This window comes from Microplitis mediator, chromosome 5 (genome assembly GCF_029852145.1).
Source record: "Microplitis mediator isolate UGA2020A chromosome 5, iyMicMedi2.1, whole genome shotgun sequence".
In the NCBI taxonomy this organism is placed as follows: Eukaryota; Metazoa; Arthropoda; class Insecta; order Hymenoptera; family Braconidae; genus Microplitis; species Microplitis mediator.
The window spans coordinates 14,908,018-14,922,466 of NC_079973.1; the positions used below are offsets into that span (position 1 = coordinate 14,908,018).

Sequence of the window (14,449 nt, forward strand, 5' to 3'; positions counted from 1 at the left end):
ATTATTCAGAATGACAAAAAAAAAATTTCATGAAAGTTTGAGCTCTTAATATTAATTTTAAGAGGTCTATCGTCGCTATTTTTAATTTTAATTCATAATTTTATATTTTACGTCAGAACTGCTAAAACATTGGAGTAAAAAAAATTAATTTCCACTTATTCTTATGTAAAATTAAATTCCCTACAAAAAAGGTCTGATTGAAAATTTTCGTCAGACAAGCCGTTTCCGATTAATTAAGCTTAATAAAGTGATATATTTTTTCGATTTAACATTTTTACTTTTGAATTTTGTAACTGACGAATCAAGAAATATCTCAAAAAGATCATGACAGATTTTTGAAGGAAATTTAATGCTCTACAAAAAAGGCCTCTTAACATTTTTTGCTGAATTCACTCCTTCGAAAGTTATTCACGTTATTGAAATCGTTTTGACTCAAATTCAACCTTGAAGAACTTTCGGAGGAGTGAATTTAGCAAAAAATGTCAAGAGACCTTTTTTGTAGAGCATTGAATTTCCTTCAAAAATCTGTCATGATCTTTTTTAGATATTTCTTGATTCGTCAGTTACAAAATTCAAAAGTAAAAATGTTAAATCGAAAAAATACATCAGTTTATTAAACTTAATTAATCGGAAACAGCTTGTCTGACGAAAATTTTCAATCGGACCTTTTTTGTAGGGAATTTAATTTTACATAAGAATAAGTAAAAATTATTTTTTTTTACTCCAATGTTTTAGCAGTTCTGACGTAAAACATCAAATTATGAATTAAAATTAAAAATAGCGATGATAGACCTCTTAAAATTAATATTAAGGGCTCAACTTTTCATGAAATTTTTTTTTTGTCATTCTGAATAATATTTTCGATATAGCTAAGAAAAAAAAATGGTCAATTTTTTTGGCCCAGTCTAATATATACATATTTGGCAATATATACATAATATACACATATTTGGCAATGAAAATTAGTGTCATTCGTTATAGCTGTGATAATGGGTTTGTTCTTAAATCTATTAACGTCTTCTAAATTTTACTTTATTCAATTATAAATACTGTGTAAATAATTTTATTTTATTCTAAAATATTGACACTATCGATTACCGTGTTTTATCTTTTATAAATATATATTAAATGATAATATTTCAATGATAAATTGTCTTTAAAATAATAACTTCAATAAAATCCCCGTGGAGTAAGATATTGAATGATTTAGTAATTATAAAAAATTTTTGAAGGTGCTAGACTAAGTAATTATTGAGATAACTATAACTGATAACGTGTGATGACGTTAAATGTAAACGACCTGCGTTTAATATTGTACATTATTTTAAAATATGAAATTCTTTATTTCAGATCATAATGTATAAAGCTCGGGCAGTATTTAGTTCCCTTACACCACTGGCTCCACGTGTCTGCGGGGGTGAAAGATTCGCATCATGGTTAGTTCGTTATAGTCCAACAGTTCGTACACCACAAAGTATTGCAACCGCTGAACCAGCACGAAGATTTTCTAGTAAAGTTGCAACTGAACCATTTCTCAATGGAAGTTCTAGCTCTTATGTTGAGGAAATGTACAACGCATGGCTTCAAGATCCAAGCAGTGTCCACGTGGTATGCAACAATTCAATAAAGATTTTTTATTTTATTAAATATTTTATAAATGAGGTGGTTTAAAATAATTTTTTTTTTTTTTTATAGTCATGGGATTCTTTCTTTCGAAATAGTACTGCAGGAGCAGCTCCTGGATTTGCTTATCAAGCGCCACCATCATTAGCACCGAGTTACAATCAGGTGCCACTTGGATCTCTCTTGCCTGCACTAGGAGGTAGCTCTCAAATTGGTCAAGTACCTGTTAATGAAAAAATTATTGATGATCATTTGGCTGTTCAAGCTATCATTCGATCTTATCAGGTAAGTCATGATTTTACATTGATAAAACAAAATTTCTAATGAAAATGAAAATATTAATGAAAAAAATATAACATATATATTAGGGTACTCCGTTTGAAACGAAGATTTTTTTTTTTTTCGTTCCCCATCAAAAATCGTCCTACATGTAAAAATAAAAATTCAGTGAAATTTTGAGCTCTTAATAACAATTTTAAGAACTGTCACAACGTCGTTGAAGGTTTCTCATGCTAAAAGCATGTAAATTTTGATTCTTTTCTTTTTATCGAATAAAACTCAGCCCCATATTCACGAATCTTAAAAGTTTAAAGTTTTGTTGGAAGAGAATTGTATGCTCTTTGAAAAAGCCTGTTTGTGCTTAGCAGTACCTTCAACTACAGCCCTCGTGGAAGCCTTGAAAGTCTAATTTCCTACGAAATTAGTGGTTTTTTTATTGTTAACTTGTAAACTGTTGACTTTTAGGAAAAAAGTACATGACATTTTTTGTAGGAAATTTAGTCTTCTACAAAAAAGTTCTTATAAGTTAAACCTCTAAAATCAACACTGAAAGAAAAAAAAACTTTTATCCTTACTTTAAGAAAATATACTTGATTGGAGTACATTTTTACTAAGATTAAACAAATATTTACTCGGTAGGATACAAACATTTATATACTTGAAAAAAGTTTTTTTTTCTCTCAGTGAATATTTAAAAAAAAATATGAACTTGACCTAAGTAAAATTCAAAATTTTAGCTGAATGTCAATGTTCAATACTATAAAATATATTCAGTTATTAACTTATGGTAAGTATCAATTAGTATATATTTATATGAAATATAAAATTCCTGTGATTATTCATCGAAATTGTTCTCAAGTACCAACCTCATTTGGAATTCTTTTCAAAAATTGAATGATTAAAACACAGGTTTGAAGAATCTCATTCGAATTTTCAATTTCCTCGGGACCTAACAGATGAATTATATTCGAAAAAACATGGTTTATCGAATGGTTCTTAATTATAAAACCGTTAATCTTGACATTTAGCTAAAATTTTGAATTTTACTCAGGTCAAGTTCATATTTTTTTTTAAATATTGATTTTAGAGGTTTAACTTATAAGAACTTTTTTGTAGAAGACTAAATTCGCTACAAAAAAAGTCGTGTACTTTTTTCCTAAAAGTCAACAGTTTATAAGTTAACAATAAAAAACCAATAATTTCGTAGGAAATTAGACTTTCATGGCTTCCACGAGGGCTGTAGTTGAAGGTACTGCTAATCCCATACAGGCTTTTTCAAAGAGCATACAATTCTCTTCCAAGAAAACTTTAAACTGATAAGATTCGTGAATATGGGGCGGAGTTTTATTCGATAAAAAGAAAAGAATCAAAATTCACATGCTTTCAGCATGAGAAAACTTCAACGACGTTGTGCCAGTTTTTAAAATTGTTATTAAGAGCTCAAAATTTCACTGAATTTTTATTTTTACATGTAGAACAAGATTTTTGATGGGGAACGAAAAAAAAAAATCTACTTTTCAAACGGAGCACCTTAATATATATATATATATATATTCAAGTTTAAATAAAAAAGGCTCGAGTTGTTAAAACAATTTTAATTATGAGCCACTTTGCACCTCCCAGTTAAAAATTTAAATTTAAAATAGTTAAGTAAAAAATACTAATTACGAGATATTAGTAAAATATAAATAATTAAACAAATTTGTTATAAACATTAATTTTAAAAAATTCAAATTATGATTAATGGCAATAGCATGATTTAAATGAAAATATATATTGATCAATGTATTTCTAAAAAAGGCGTAAAAAAATAGATCAATGCTCTGCATGAAAACATTATGCGAATTATCATTGCTACATCGTTTATAATAGTCATCTTTTTATTATCTTTTAAGCTATTATGTATTTCATTGAAATTATTTATTATAATATATTAGAGATAACATTCATTATACAATTTTCTAAATTAACTGTTTAAATACATGATAGCTTTTCGTTAAATTAAAATGGTTTATATCGACATTTTAAGCATGCCAAAGCTACTGACATTAAAAACAAAAAGTATGTATATATAGAATGTGATAATTGTAAACGATTTTAAAATATGCTGTTTACATTTTTATTATCAGGAATTTTTTATTGACTTCTGTCATATACTAGCATATATTATCCGTTAAAAAATTACTTATCTCTATAAATATGTTTATCAAAAAATATTAGTTCATTAATTTAAAATTATATTTTTGCATGTAATTTTTTTAATCAATTTTTTTTTTTTTTTTTTTTTTTTTTTTTTTATTAAATGTGTAAAATAGATGTGTACATTTGTTTTTTTTTTGTGTAATTATTTTATATAAAAAATTTGATTAGAATTAGATACAAAAAAAAATAAAATAGTAAATAGATCGATACTGTCAAGCCTTAAAAAAAAATTCGGACTATACGTTTTGTATTCGATGAAATTTAGGCCCGGGGTCATTTAGTAGCTGAATTGGATCCCCTGGGTATTATGAGAAATGATGCAGTACACACACATTATGCAGCCCGCAAAGGGGCACCTGAACTTGTTCTACGACAATACATGCTTGGTAAGGTTTTTCATTAAACCATCATACGAAAAATATATATAACCATATCAATATCATTTAAACTTAGGTATTCATTAAATATGGTTAAGGCTACACTAATTTGATTGTTGGATTCATATAAATTTAATTAATCATTTATCCATTGCTTTCATGTTATTATTTTGTTACTTCATTGATTTTTTTTTTTTTTTCATTCATGATTAATTATTCTATTTATTTTATTATTTACACTGATACTGAAAATGCATATTGGTCAAAATAAAAAATGCGTCTAGACATGATAAATTTTAAATTTCATGAGCGCGTTAACATACATGTATTTTAATAAAAAAAAGAACATTACAAGACTTGTTCATATACATTAGGTATTATATACGTATGTAATATACTATACATGAATATGTATAAATGTATGCTGTCTATTGTATGTAATTGCTTTGCATGGTATTGGATACACATTTTATTTTTTTGTTTATTGCTCGTTAATAAATTATCTGCTTCTTCTTTTTTAAATAAAATGCTTTTTTTTGGTTACTAAAAAAACATCGAAAATTATTAACAATAAACTATTGTTTGGATTTTTAATGTTAATAAATTAAATAATTATGAGATTTGATTTTGCTCCACTTGTGGGAGGTGTTAGGTGAGCTACAAAGTAGCTTAATATTTTGTTGATTGTATAGTAATTGATTAACAATTTATAATACCGTAATACAAGAGATACTATATATACGTTTAACCAAATTCAAGTAATAGGAAAGTTTTTATTTTAATTAAAAATAGAAATTAAAAAAGAAAAAAATTAAAATTATGTTTTGAAATTTTATAATTAATAATTGTTGATAAGGGATTTAAATTACGTATAAATCGACATGGTCGATATGAATTTGACAGATCCGAGGCCATCATATCGCCAAATTGGATCCACTTGGAATCAACAGTGCTGATCTTGATGATAAACATCCCCAAGAGTTACTGTACTCTTATTATTCATTTGGTAAGCTTTATTAATCGGTAAATTACGTCATCAAATTATAAAATTATTTTTATTATTCAATTTAATAAGCCTGCTAAATTTTTAAAATAAGGGATTTTTATTATATCAATAATAGAATTAATCATTTACTAATGTCTATCAGAGATAAATTGTATTTATTGATTTATCAAAATAATTATATTATACAAATTTATGTAGTCTCTTGTTTATAGACTTCATCTTCTAAATTTTAAGAACAAAATCGTTGTTATTGTTTCACATTTATTTGAATCATTTTCGTCATTATTATTTTTTTTTTATTCATGTCATTATCATTATCATCTTAATAATGTTTATTAAGACTTGAGTCATTTTGATTTTTATCTTTTCTGAGATGTCAAGTGTTTTATTCATAACGTCAATCTGCCCACAAATTGAGACGTAATAGCTTTCTTAAAATCAAGTGACGTTTATGCTAAATTGACGTAAGAGTCTTATAATAAGAATCATAACAAGTAATTAAGTCCAGTAATGACAATGAAAAATTTTTTCTTAACTTTTAAATGAAAGAAAAAAGAATGAAATATTTGATGACCACTGAAAAATTATTTTTATACTTATCAACGTAATTAAAATTTATTAAAATATATCATAATATTTTTAATAGGAAAACTTAGATTTCATTAAAATAAAATTTTTAACTCAAACAATTTTCTTTCTACACAATAAAAAAAAAAAAAAATTTTAATTTTAAAAATATTTAAAAATACTTCTGATCTGTTTTTATTAATTTGAAAAAAAGAAAAAATAGTTATCTAGTTTTTAGTTTAAGTTTAATGTCCACAGGAAAGAATCCTCGCACCACTTACTCTCAAGACCTACAATATCGAGTAGCTGCACTTATGAAAAGTATGTAATTAACATACCCCAACTCGATTTTTTGTTTTAAATAATTTATTCTGTTATTATTGGGACTCTCATGTCATTGGATCGATATTTGTGAATAAATATTTTAGCAAAATCTGGGTTTTTGAGGTGATAGGGTATATATTTTTTCTGTATCTCTACTTGCTATTAAATTGATTTAAACAAAAAAAAAAAAAAAAATGCCCTATCTAATTAAATGTCAAAAATTCAGAAAGTAATCAATGACCTTTGCTTGTTATTAATTCATCGGTGATTGGGTAGGATTATATTTTCTATTATTGTTTTTTGGTAATCTAAAAAAACAAACAAGAAAAATTTATAATTACATCTGCTTCGTTATCAGTATCACTCATTTATTTATTTTTTATTTTATAACTTCATATCATAAAATATACTTTTGTTGTTTTGTATAATCATCATAATGCTTCATCATTTTGTACCACTGTATTAAATATGCACGCATGTAATTGTTGATTTACAATAATCATATTTTTTCAGGAAAAATCTACATTAATATATATAATGAGCATTTTCAGTATCAGTTATTAAGTCCATCAACAAAAAAAAACTCGTAATATCTTTATTATAAATGATATTGATTATAATTGACTCTATTTTAATAATAAACGACTTTAAAGAATTTTTATAAGATATTAAATAAATAAAGCTATTTAATAAATGATTTATTTGTAATTTAATAATCACAAGAAAAGTATAAAATTTATTACTTAACAGCAATTAATTATGTATAGTTTTGTTTGTAATAAAAACAAAATTTTTAATGTTTCATGTAGATTAAATTCCAATACCATTATATTAATTACCGATTCAAATTTAGTCGTTTATTTATTTTTGCAATTATTACACAATAAGATTTGAACTGAAAATTAATCATTTAAAAATGTCTATAATTATTTTACATAGTATGAAGCTGATTAATGAATAGAAAAAAAAAACAGTTTTATTTATTTGATACCGTATTAAATTCCACAATAATATTTGAAAGGTTTAATAATTATCTATATAAATATATCATAAAATATTTGTTCAGTTATTTAATAATCAAAGAAGAGTTTTATATAATAATTTTTTTTTTAACAGAGGAAACAGATATGGACCGTGTATTTAAACTTCCATCAACAACATTTATCGGGGGTAAAGATAAATCTTTGCCACTTCGTGAAATATTGAAACGTCTTGAGACTGCATACTGTCGGCATATAGGTGTAGAATTCATGTTCATTAATTCATTGGAACAGTGCAACTGGATTCGTCAAAAAATGGAGACTCCAGGAATTATGGAAATTAATAATGATGAAAAACGTTTGATTTTAGCTCGTCTTACTCGTGCAACTGGGTAAATGTACATTAAATTTATTTCAATTTTAATTTATTTAATTGAATTAATATAATTTATTATTTTAATATAGTTTTGAAGCTTTCTTAGCACGTAAATGGTCATCAGAGAAAAGATTCGGTTTAGAAGGTTGCGAAATTCTTATCCCTGCAATGAAACAAGTTATCGATAAATCAACTGAATTGGGAGTTGAGTCAATCGTGATGGGAATGCCGCATCGTGGTCGTTTGAATGTATTAGCAAACGTTTGTCGTAAACCTCTTAATCAAATATTCACTCAATTTGCTGCATTAGAAGCAGCCGATGACGTAAGTATTTAAAATTGAATACTATCGATATAGGGCATTCCATGTCGAATCACCGAGGTTTTGACTCGACCCCCTTCGATTTCGCTGAAACTTTTTTATCATTTTCTATCCTACCAAAGACATTTTTCTAAATTTTTTCAGATTTTTTTACCCAACCCAAAAAAAGTTACGAATTTTTGAAAAAAACCGCTCTTTTTTTTTAAATTGCTATAACTTTCTCACAAATTAACCTTTCGGCATTTTTTTTTTTTCAAAATTTGTGTTTTTAAATGTAGTTTTCAGAAAAAAATACAAAAAAATTTTCGGACTTCACGATATATGAATTATTTCAGTTTTCAATAAAACCGTCATTTTTTGGAAAGTCCGAAACCTTTGATTCTCAATTTTTTTGTCTCAAAAAAAACTTCAACCAAGACAGTATTTAACCCCGCTTTTCCCATTTTGTGCCGACTTTCCTTTATATTTTGTTTTTTCGATTGAAAATAAAAAAATTTCTAAATTTGCCTTATTTTTCATAACTTTGCGCTAAAGTTTTTTTGGATTGTTTTTAAAAGCTCAGAAGTTGAATAAAATTGGACAAAAACAACCGTAAAGTGTATTAGGGGCAAGAATTGATTTTTTCGTAAGAAAATTCCCAATTTTTAAATATAGTGAAACCTAAACCTACAATTAACTTTCTCAATAAGACGATTTATAGATAAACTGAGAAAACATCGACAGCCCGAACTGAGAATCGAACCTAGACCATGTCGGTATCGCGCCGAGTGCTCTACCAGTTGAGATACCCGATACTATACTATATTCCGTTCAATTTGATCTAAAACTGTATATAAGGCTATCTATATTTTTCTGAGTTTATTTATAAATTGTCTTATTGAGAAAGTTAATTGTAGGTTTAGGTTTCACTATATTTAAAAGTTGGGAATTTTCTTACGAAAAAATCAATCCTTGCCCCTAATACACTTTACGGTTGTTTTTGTCCAATTTTATTCAACTTCTGAGCTTTTAAAAACAATCCAAAAAAACTTTAGCGCATAGTCATGAAAAATAAGCCAAATTTAGAAATTTTTTTATTTTCAATCGAAAAAACAAAATGTAGAGGAAAGTCGGCACAAAATGGGAAAAGCGGGGTTAAATACTGTCTTGGTTGAAGTTTTTTTTGAGACAAAAAATTGAGAATCAAAGGTTTCGGACTTCGAAAAAATGACGGTTTTATTGAAAAAACTGAAATAATTCATATATCGTGACTTCCGAAAATTTTTTTGTATTTTTTTCTGAAATTGAAATTTGAGAAATATGAAAAATCAATTTGAAAAAAAAGAGCGGTGTTTTTCAAAAATTCGTAAATTTTTTTGGATTGGGTAAAAAATTCTGAAAAATTACAGAAAAATGACTTTGGTAGTATAAAAAATGATAAAAAAGTTTCAGCGAAATCGAAGGGGGTCGGGTCAAAACCTCGGTGATTTGGCATGGAATGCCCCATATATAACTGGTGATTCCAATTGTATGATAGCTTTTTCTAAATAACGATCATTCATAATAATTAGGGTTCCGGTGATGTCAAGTACCATCTGGGAACTTACATTGAACGTTTAAATCGTGTAACAAATAAGAACATCCGTCTAGCTGTTGTTGCTAATCCATCTCATTTGGAAGCTGTTGATCCTGTTGTCCAAGGAAAGACGCGTGCCGAGCAATTTTATCGCGGGGACGGAGAAGGCAAAAAAGTAATTTTTATCTTTTTTAATTGATATAAATTTTATTATGAATAATTAATATTTGATATTTTTATTAAGGTCATGTCTATACTTTTGCACGGTGACGCAGCTTTTTGTGGTCAAGGTGTTGTCTTTGAAACAATGCACTTGTCAGATTTACCAGACTACACAACACACGGTACAATCCATATTGTTGTGAATAATCAAATTGGTTTTACAACTGATCCACGACACTCGCGATCATCACCTTACTGTACTGATGTTGCTCGTGTTGTCAATGCTCCGATTTTCCATGTTAATTCGGATGATCCAGAAGCAGTAATGCACGTATGTAAAGTAGCAGCTGAATGGCGTTCAACATTCCACAAAGATGTTGTTATTGATATCGTATGTTACCGTCGTAACGGACATAATGAAATTGACGAACCCATGTTTACCCAACCACTTATGTACCGTAAAATAAAAAATACTCCACCTGGATTGGATATTTATTCAAAGAAGCTGATAGACGAAGGCGTCGTAACTCCAGAAGAAGTTAAGGATGTTAAAGAAAAATATGAAAAAATTTGTGAAGAAGCTTACAGTAATGCACGTCAAGAAACCCATATTAAATATAAAGATTGGCTTGACTCTCCATGGTCTGGATTTTTCGAGGGTAAAGATCCACTAAAAGTATCTCCAACTGGAATTAAAGAAGACACTCTTATCCACATTGGTAAAAAAGCATCATCACCACCACCAAATGCCGCAGAATTTGTTATCCACAAAGGTATCGAGCGAATTCTTAAAGCGCGTATGGAGATGATTGAATCAAGACAAGTCGACTGGGCTCTAGGTGAATGTATGGCATTTGGTTCATTGTTGAAAGAAGGTATTCACGTGAGATTGTCTGGTCAAGATGTAGAAAGAGGTACTTTCTCTCATCGGCATCATGTACTCCATCATCAAACTGTGGACAAAGCTACTTACCGTCCTCTTTGTTATTTGTATCCTGATCAAGCACCTTACACGGTCTGCAACAGTTCGTTATCTGAATTTGGAGTACTTGGATTTGAATTGGGTTACTCAATGACCAATCCAAATGCTCTTGTTTGCTGGGAAGCACAATTTGGTGACTTCAATAACACTGCTCAGTGTATTATTGATCAATTTATCAGCAGTGGTCAAGCTAAATGGGTACGTCAATCCGGTATTGTTATGCTTCTACCTCATGGTCTTGAAGGGATGGGACCTGAACACTCGAGTGCACGTCTTGAACGTTTCTTACAAATGTCTGCTGATGATCCTGATTACTTTCCACCTGAAAGTGAAGAATTTGCTGTCCGACAACTTCATGATATCAATTGGATCGTTGTTAATTGTAGTACTCCAGCAAACTATTTCCATGTTTTACGGCGACAGATTGCTTTACCTTTCCGTAAACCATTGATTATTATGACTCCTAAATCGCTGCTACGTCATCCTGAGGCACGATCCAGCTTTGATGTAATGACAGAAGATACTCACTTTTTGAGAATTATCCCAGAGGATGGTGCTGCTGCTAAGAATCCTAGCAGTGTTAAGAGAGTATTATTCTGCTCTGGTAAAGTCTTCTATGACCTTAAAAAAGCACGATCGGAGCGAGGATTGGATGATAAAGTTGCTATCACCAGGGTAGAACAGGTAACAGACTTTTTATATTTAAATTGAATCATTTCATTAACAACTTTTTTATTTTATTAATCTCTATTTTGTGGAATTTGTTAAAATTATAGATATCGCCATTCCCATACGACCTTGTGAAACAAGAAGCAGCTAAGTATCCAAATGCTGAACTTGTTTGGGCACAAGAAGAAGCTAAAAATCAAGGAGCTTGGACTTACGTTCAACCAAGATTTTCCACAGCTCTTAATGACACGCGTGACATTTCGTAAGTTTATTTATTATTGATTTTAGTCTTGACTTATTAATAACAAAGATAAATATTTCTCTAGTTAACACTGATAATACTTTATACAAAAAAAACATTATTTTCATTAATTTTTAATGAAATTCTATTACTATTACTTTATACTCTCAAATTATTTTTTAACATTAAAATTAATAGGTGTTAACTATTGGGATATAGATCTTAATTTATTTTTAAGAAAGAAAAAAACATTATTCTCTATATTTATTTATTTATTTATTTAATTTATTACATTTTTATTTATTTACCTTTCATTTTTGGATTATTTTATTTAAAATTATATGGTGTAATGAAATTATTTTTAAATTGACTGTAAACATGGCCCACACTTTTTTGCTTGAGTAATTATTTTTTTAAAGAGACAAATATACCGTTAATTAAATTTATTATTAATTACTATTGTAATTACTAAATAATACTAGTTACAATATTAATAATTAGTTATAATTTATATATTTGGTATGGTTGTTTTAATTTAAAAAATTAATTTATTCGGAAATTCTATTTTATTATTTCAATTTTTATTTAAACAATTGATTTTTTGTAAAGTAAAGTAAAAACAATGTTGGGCCATGTTACAGTAGCGGAAGTTCGAGTGAAAGTAGTGGTGGTTGGTTAAGTGGATTATTTTCTTCATCAAAAACATCTACGGTGTCTAAAAGTATAACAGAAAATCAAAGACAAAAACCTACTGAATCAAAATCACGTTGTGTGAGGTAATAATTATTAAAAAAAAAAAAATTAACACTAATACACTTGAATAATGGTCAATTAATTATTGAATCTCATTATAAAATAATTTAGAAAAAATATTAATTAATAAATATTTACAATAAATTTAATCATTTTTAATGAATAAAATAATTTTTGTTTGCTAGATATGTCGGTCGTGCAACAGCGGCTTCACCAGCTACTGGTAGTAAAATGCAGCATCTCAAAGAACTTAAACAACTTTTTGACGATAGTTTTAATTTATAAATCATTTTTTAGCGCTATAGTAATTAAATTTCAATATTATTTATTTCTTATCCGTAATATCAATCATTAATTAATGTAAATGTTATAAAATCAAAATAGTTGTTGAAACTGTAGATTTGAATTAATTCAGTATCATATTTTTCTTTAACATATTAGCGTTAAGAAAAAATAAACACTTGATTAAAAATTTCTGTAATATGTCTATGAAATAATATTAAAAAATAATTTATTTTATTTTTAACATTTATATGAATGATCGATTTATTTTTTGTTATTGATTGACAATCAAGTGCAAAGTTCTGTATATTTCAGCGTTAGTAAATGACTTATTTATAATTAGATACACGATTGAATGAGTTTGTGGTATGGATTGTCTTGTAAATTAAACAAATTATAATCTATCAATAATTCTAAATACTCCGAATATTGTAAGTCGAAAAAATATTTACATTTATTATGAAATAACGGCTGGAAGAATTTTATAGAACTGATGAATTTTTAAAAAACTCCTAGTAGTCGACAATGATTAAACTATGAATAATTATAAAGTTAAATTCTTTAATTATTAATATATTATTTCGCGAAATATTTTTCTCGTGTTATAAGATATTAAGTATTATTTCAAAAATCCATTATTTTACTTTGGTGTTCTTTATAATTCATTTTTTTCTATTCACTACTACTAGGGAACTTAATTTAAAAAATCTGTATCACTAATCATTGTAATCTATTCACAATAATTATAAGTTTATAAATCGTTACTTGATTAGTTATTCGTATGAAAACATAAATAACATATGATCATTATGATGACCTGTGAAAATGATAATAAACTTTATTTTTCTGAATGGATGTATCAAAAGTGTTTTGAGAGTGATACTTTGCCTTCAATTAAAAATAACAGACGACTTATTTAAGAGAAAAATAAAAAAAAAATAAAGATAGCGTGAAATAATAAAAAAGTTAAAAAACAATAAATTATAGTTTTGAATGATGGTATTATTTTAAAATAATAATAGACATATAAATAATGTTTACAAAACCACAGTATTTATTCTTTCAATAACCAAGTGTTTGGTGTTATAATTTATTAATTTATAATACAATTTTATCGGACCATATTAAATTGGAGAAAAAAGAAATTAATGAATTGTAGAATATTCGAACACAATGTTAGTCAAAATTTATCAAAGAATTAATGTAATAAATAATGAAAATTGAAAGTAAAATAATTTTTATTTGTTTTGATTGTGGTCCATTATATTGTTTAAAGTATCTTCAAATGGTACGTATGCTTGGAAACAAATATAGTTGAGGTAAAAAAATAAAACATTTTAATTAACATATATAAAGTAATTAAAAGAACCTTAATGTTAAACATATTGTTAAACATTGAATTTTATTATTATTATTAATATATTTTTTTTTTTTTCGCAAGACCCAGTATCAGAGAATAAAAAATTCAGTAATTGATGGCTCTATTTCATAGAGTATTTTTATAGAAAATAAAGTAAAATTTTTATGTGGAAATCGCAGTTATGCTGGTTCCGACAAAAGCATGCATGAATCATGTATGACTTCTCTTACAAAATCTATGTTTAACCTTCATACCAAAAATCACTTGCATGTTGTCAGTAAATACGATGAAAGGTAAAATTTATCAGCATGGCGTTCTCAGGAAACCAGAGTTTCAGCTCAGAAATTGAAACAAAACTATTGACATCTCGATGACGTACAATATGTATAA

General features: G+C 27.1%; 1 protein-coding gene across 9 annotated transcripts in view; it reads left to right on the plus strand.

Annotated features, from left to right (window-relative positions):
• LOC130667496 (2-oxoglutarate dehydrogenase complex component E1) overlaps positions 1-14,090 on the plus strand; it is a 15,884-nt gene extending 1,794 nt beyond the window's left edge. The window contains exons 2-12 of one of the 9 annotated variants that reach the window (XM_057469114.1): positions 1,351-1,608; positions 1,696-1,908; positions 5,385-5,487; positions 6,313-6,375; positions 7,495-7,750; positions 7,824-8,058; positions 9,606-9,785; positions 9,855-11,438; positions 11,531-11,685; positions 12,306-12,440; positions 12,603-14,085. In XM_057469114.1, coding sequence (XP_057325097.1) covers positions 1,357-1,608; positions 1,696-1,908; positions 5,385-5,487; positions 6,313-6,375; positions 7,495-7,750; positions 7,824-8,058; positions 9,606-9,785; positions 9,855-11,438; positions 11,531-11,685; positions 12,306-12,440; positions 12,603-12,702 — 3,276 coding nt within the window. In that variant the 5' untranslated portion in view covers positions 1,351-1,356 and the 3' untranslated portion in view covers positions 12,703-14,085. Of the gene's footprint in view, positions 1-1,350; positions 1,609-1,695; positions 1,909-4,369; positions 4,491-5,384; positions 5,488-6,312; positions 6,376-7,494; positions 7,751-7,823; positions 8,059-9,605; positions 9,786-9,854; positions 11,439-11,530; positions 11,686-12,305; positions 12,441-12,602 lie in introns of those variants that run through there. The other 8 variants (XM_057469115.1, XM_057469122.1, XM_057469117.1 and 5 more) reach the window with 8 other exon arrangements.
• The last annotated feature ends 359 nt before the right edge of the window (positions 14,091-14,449 follow it).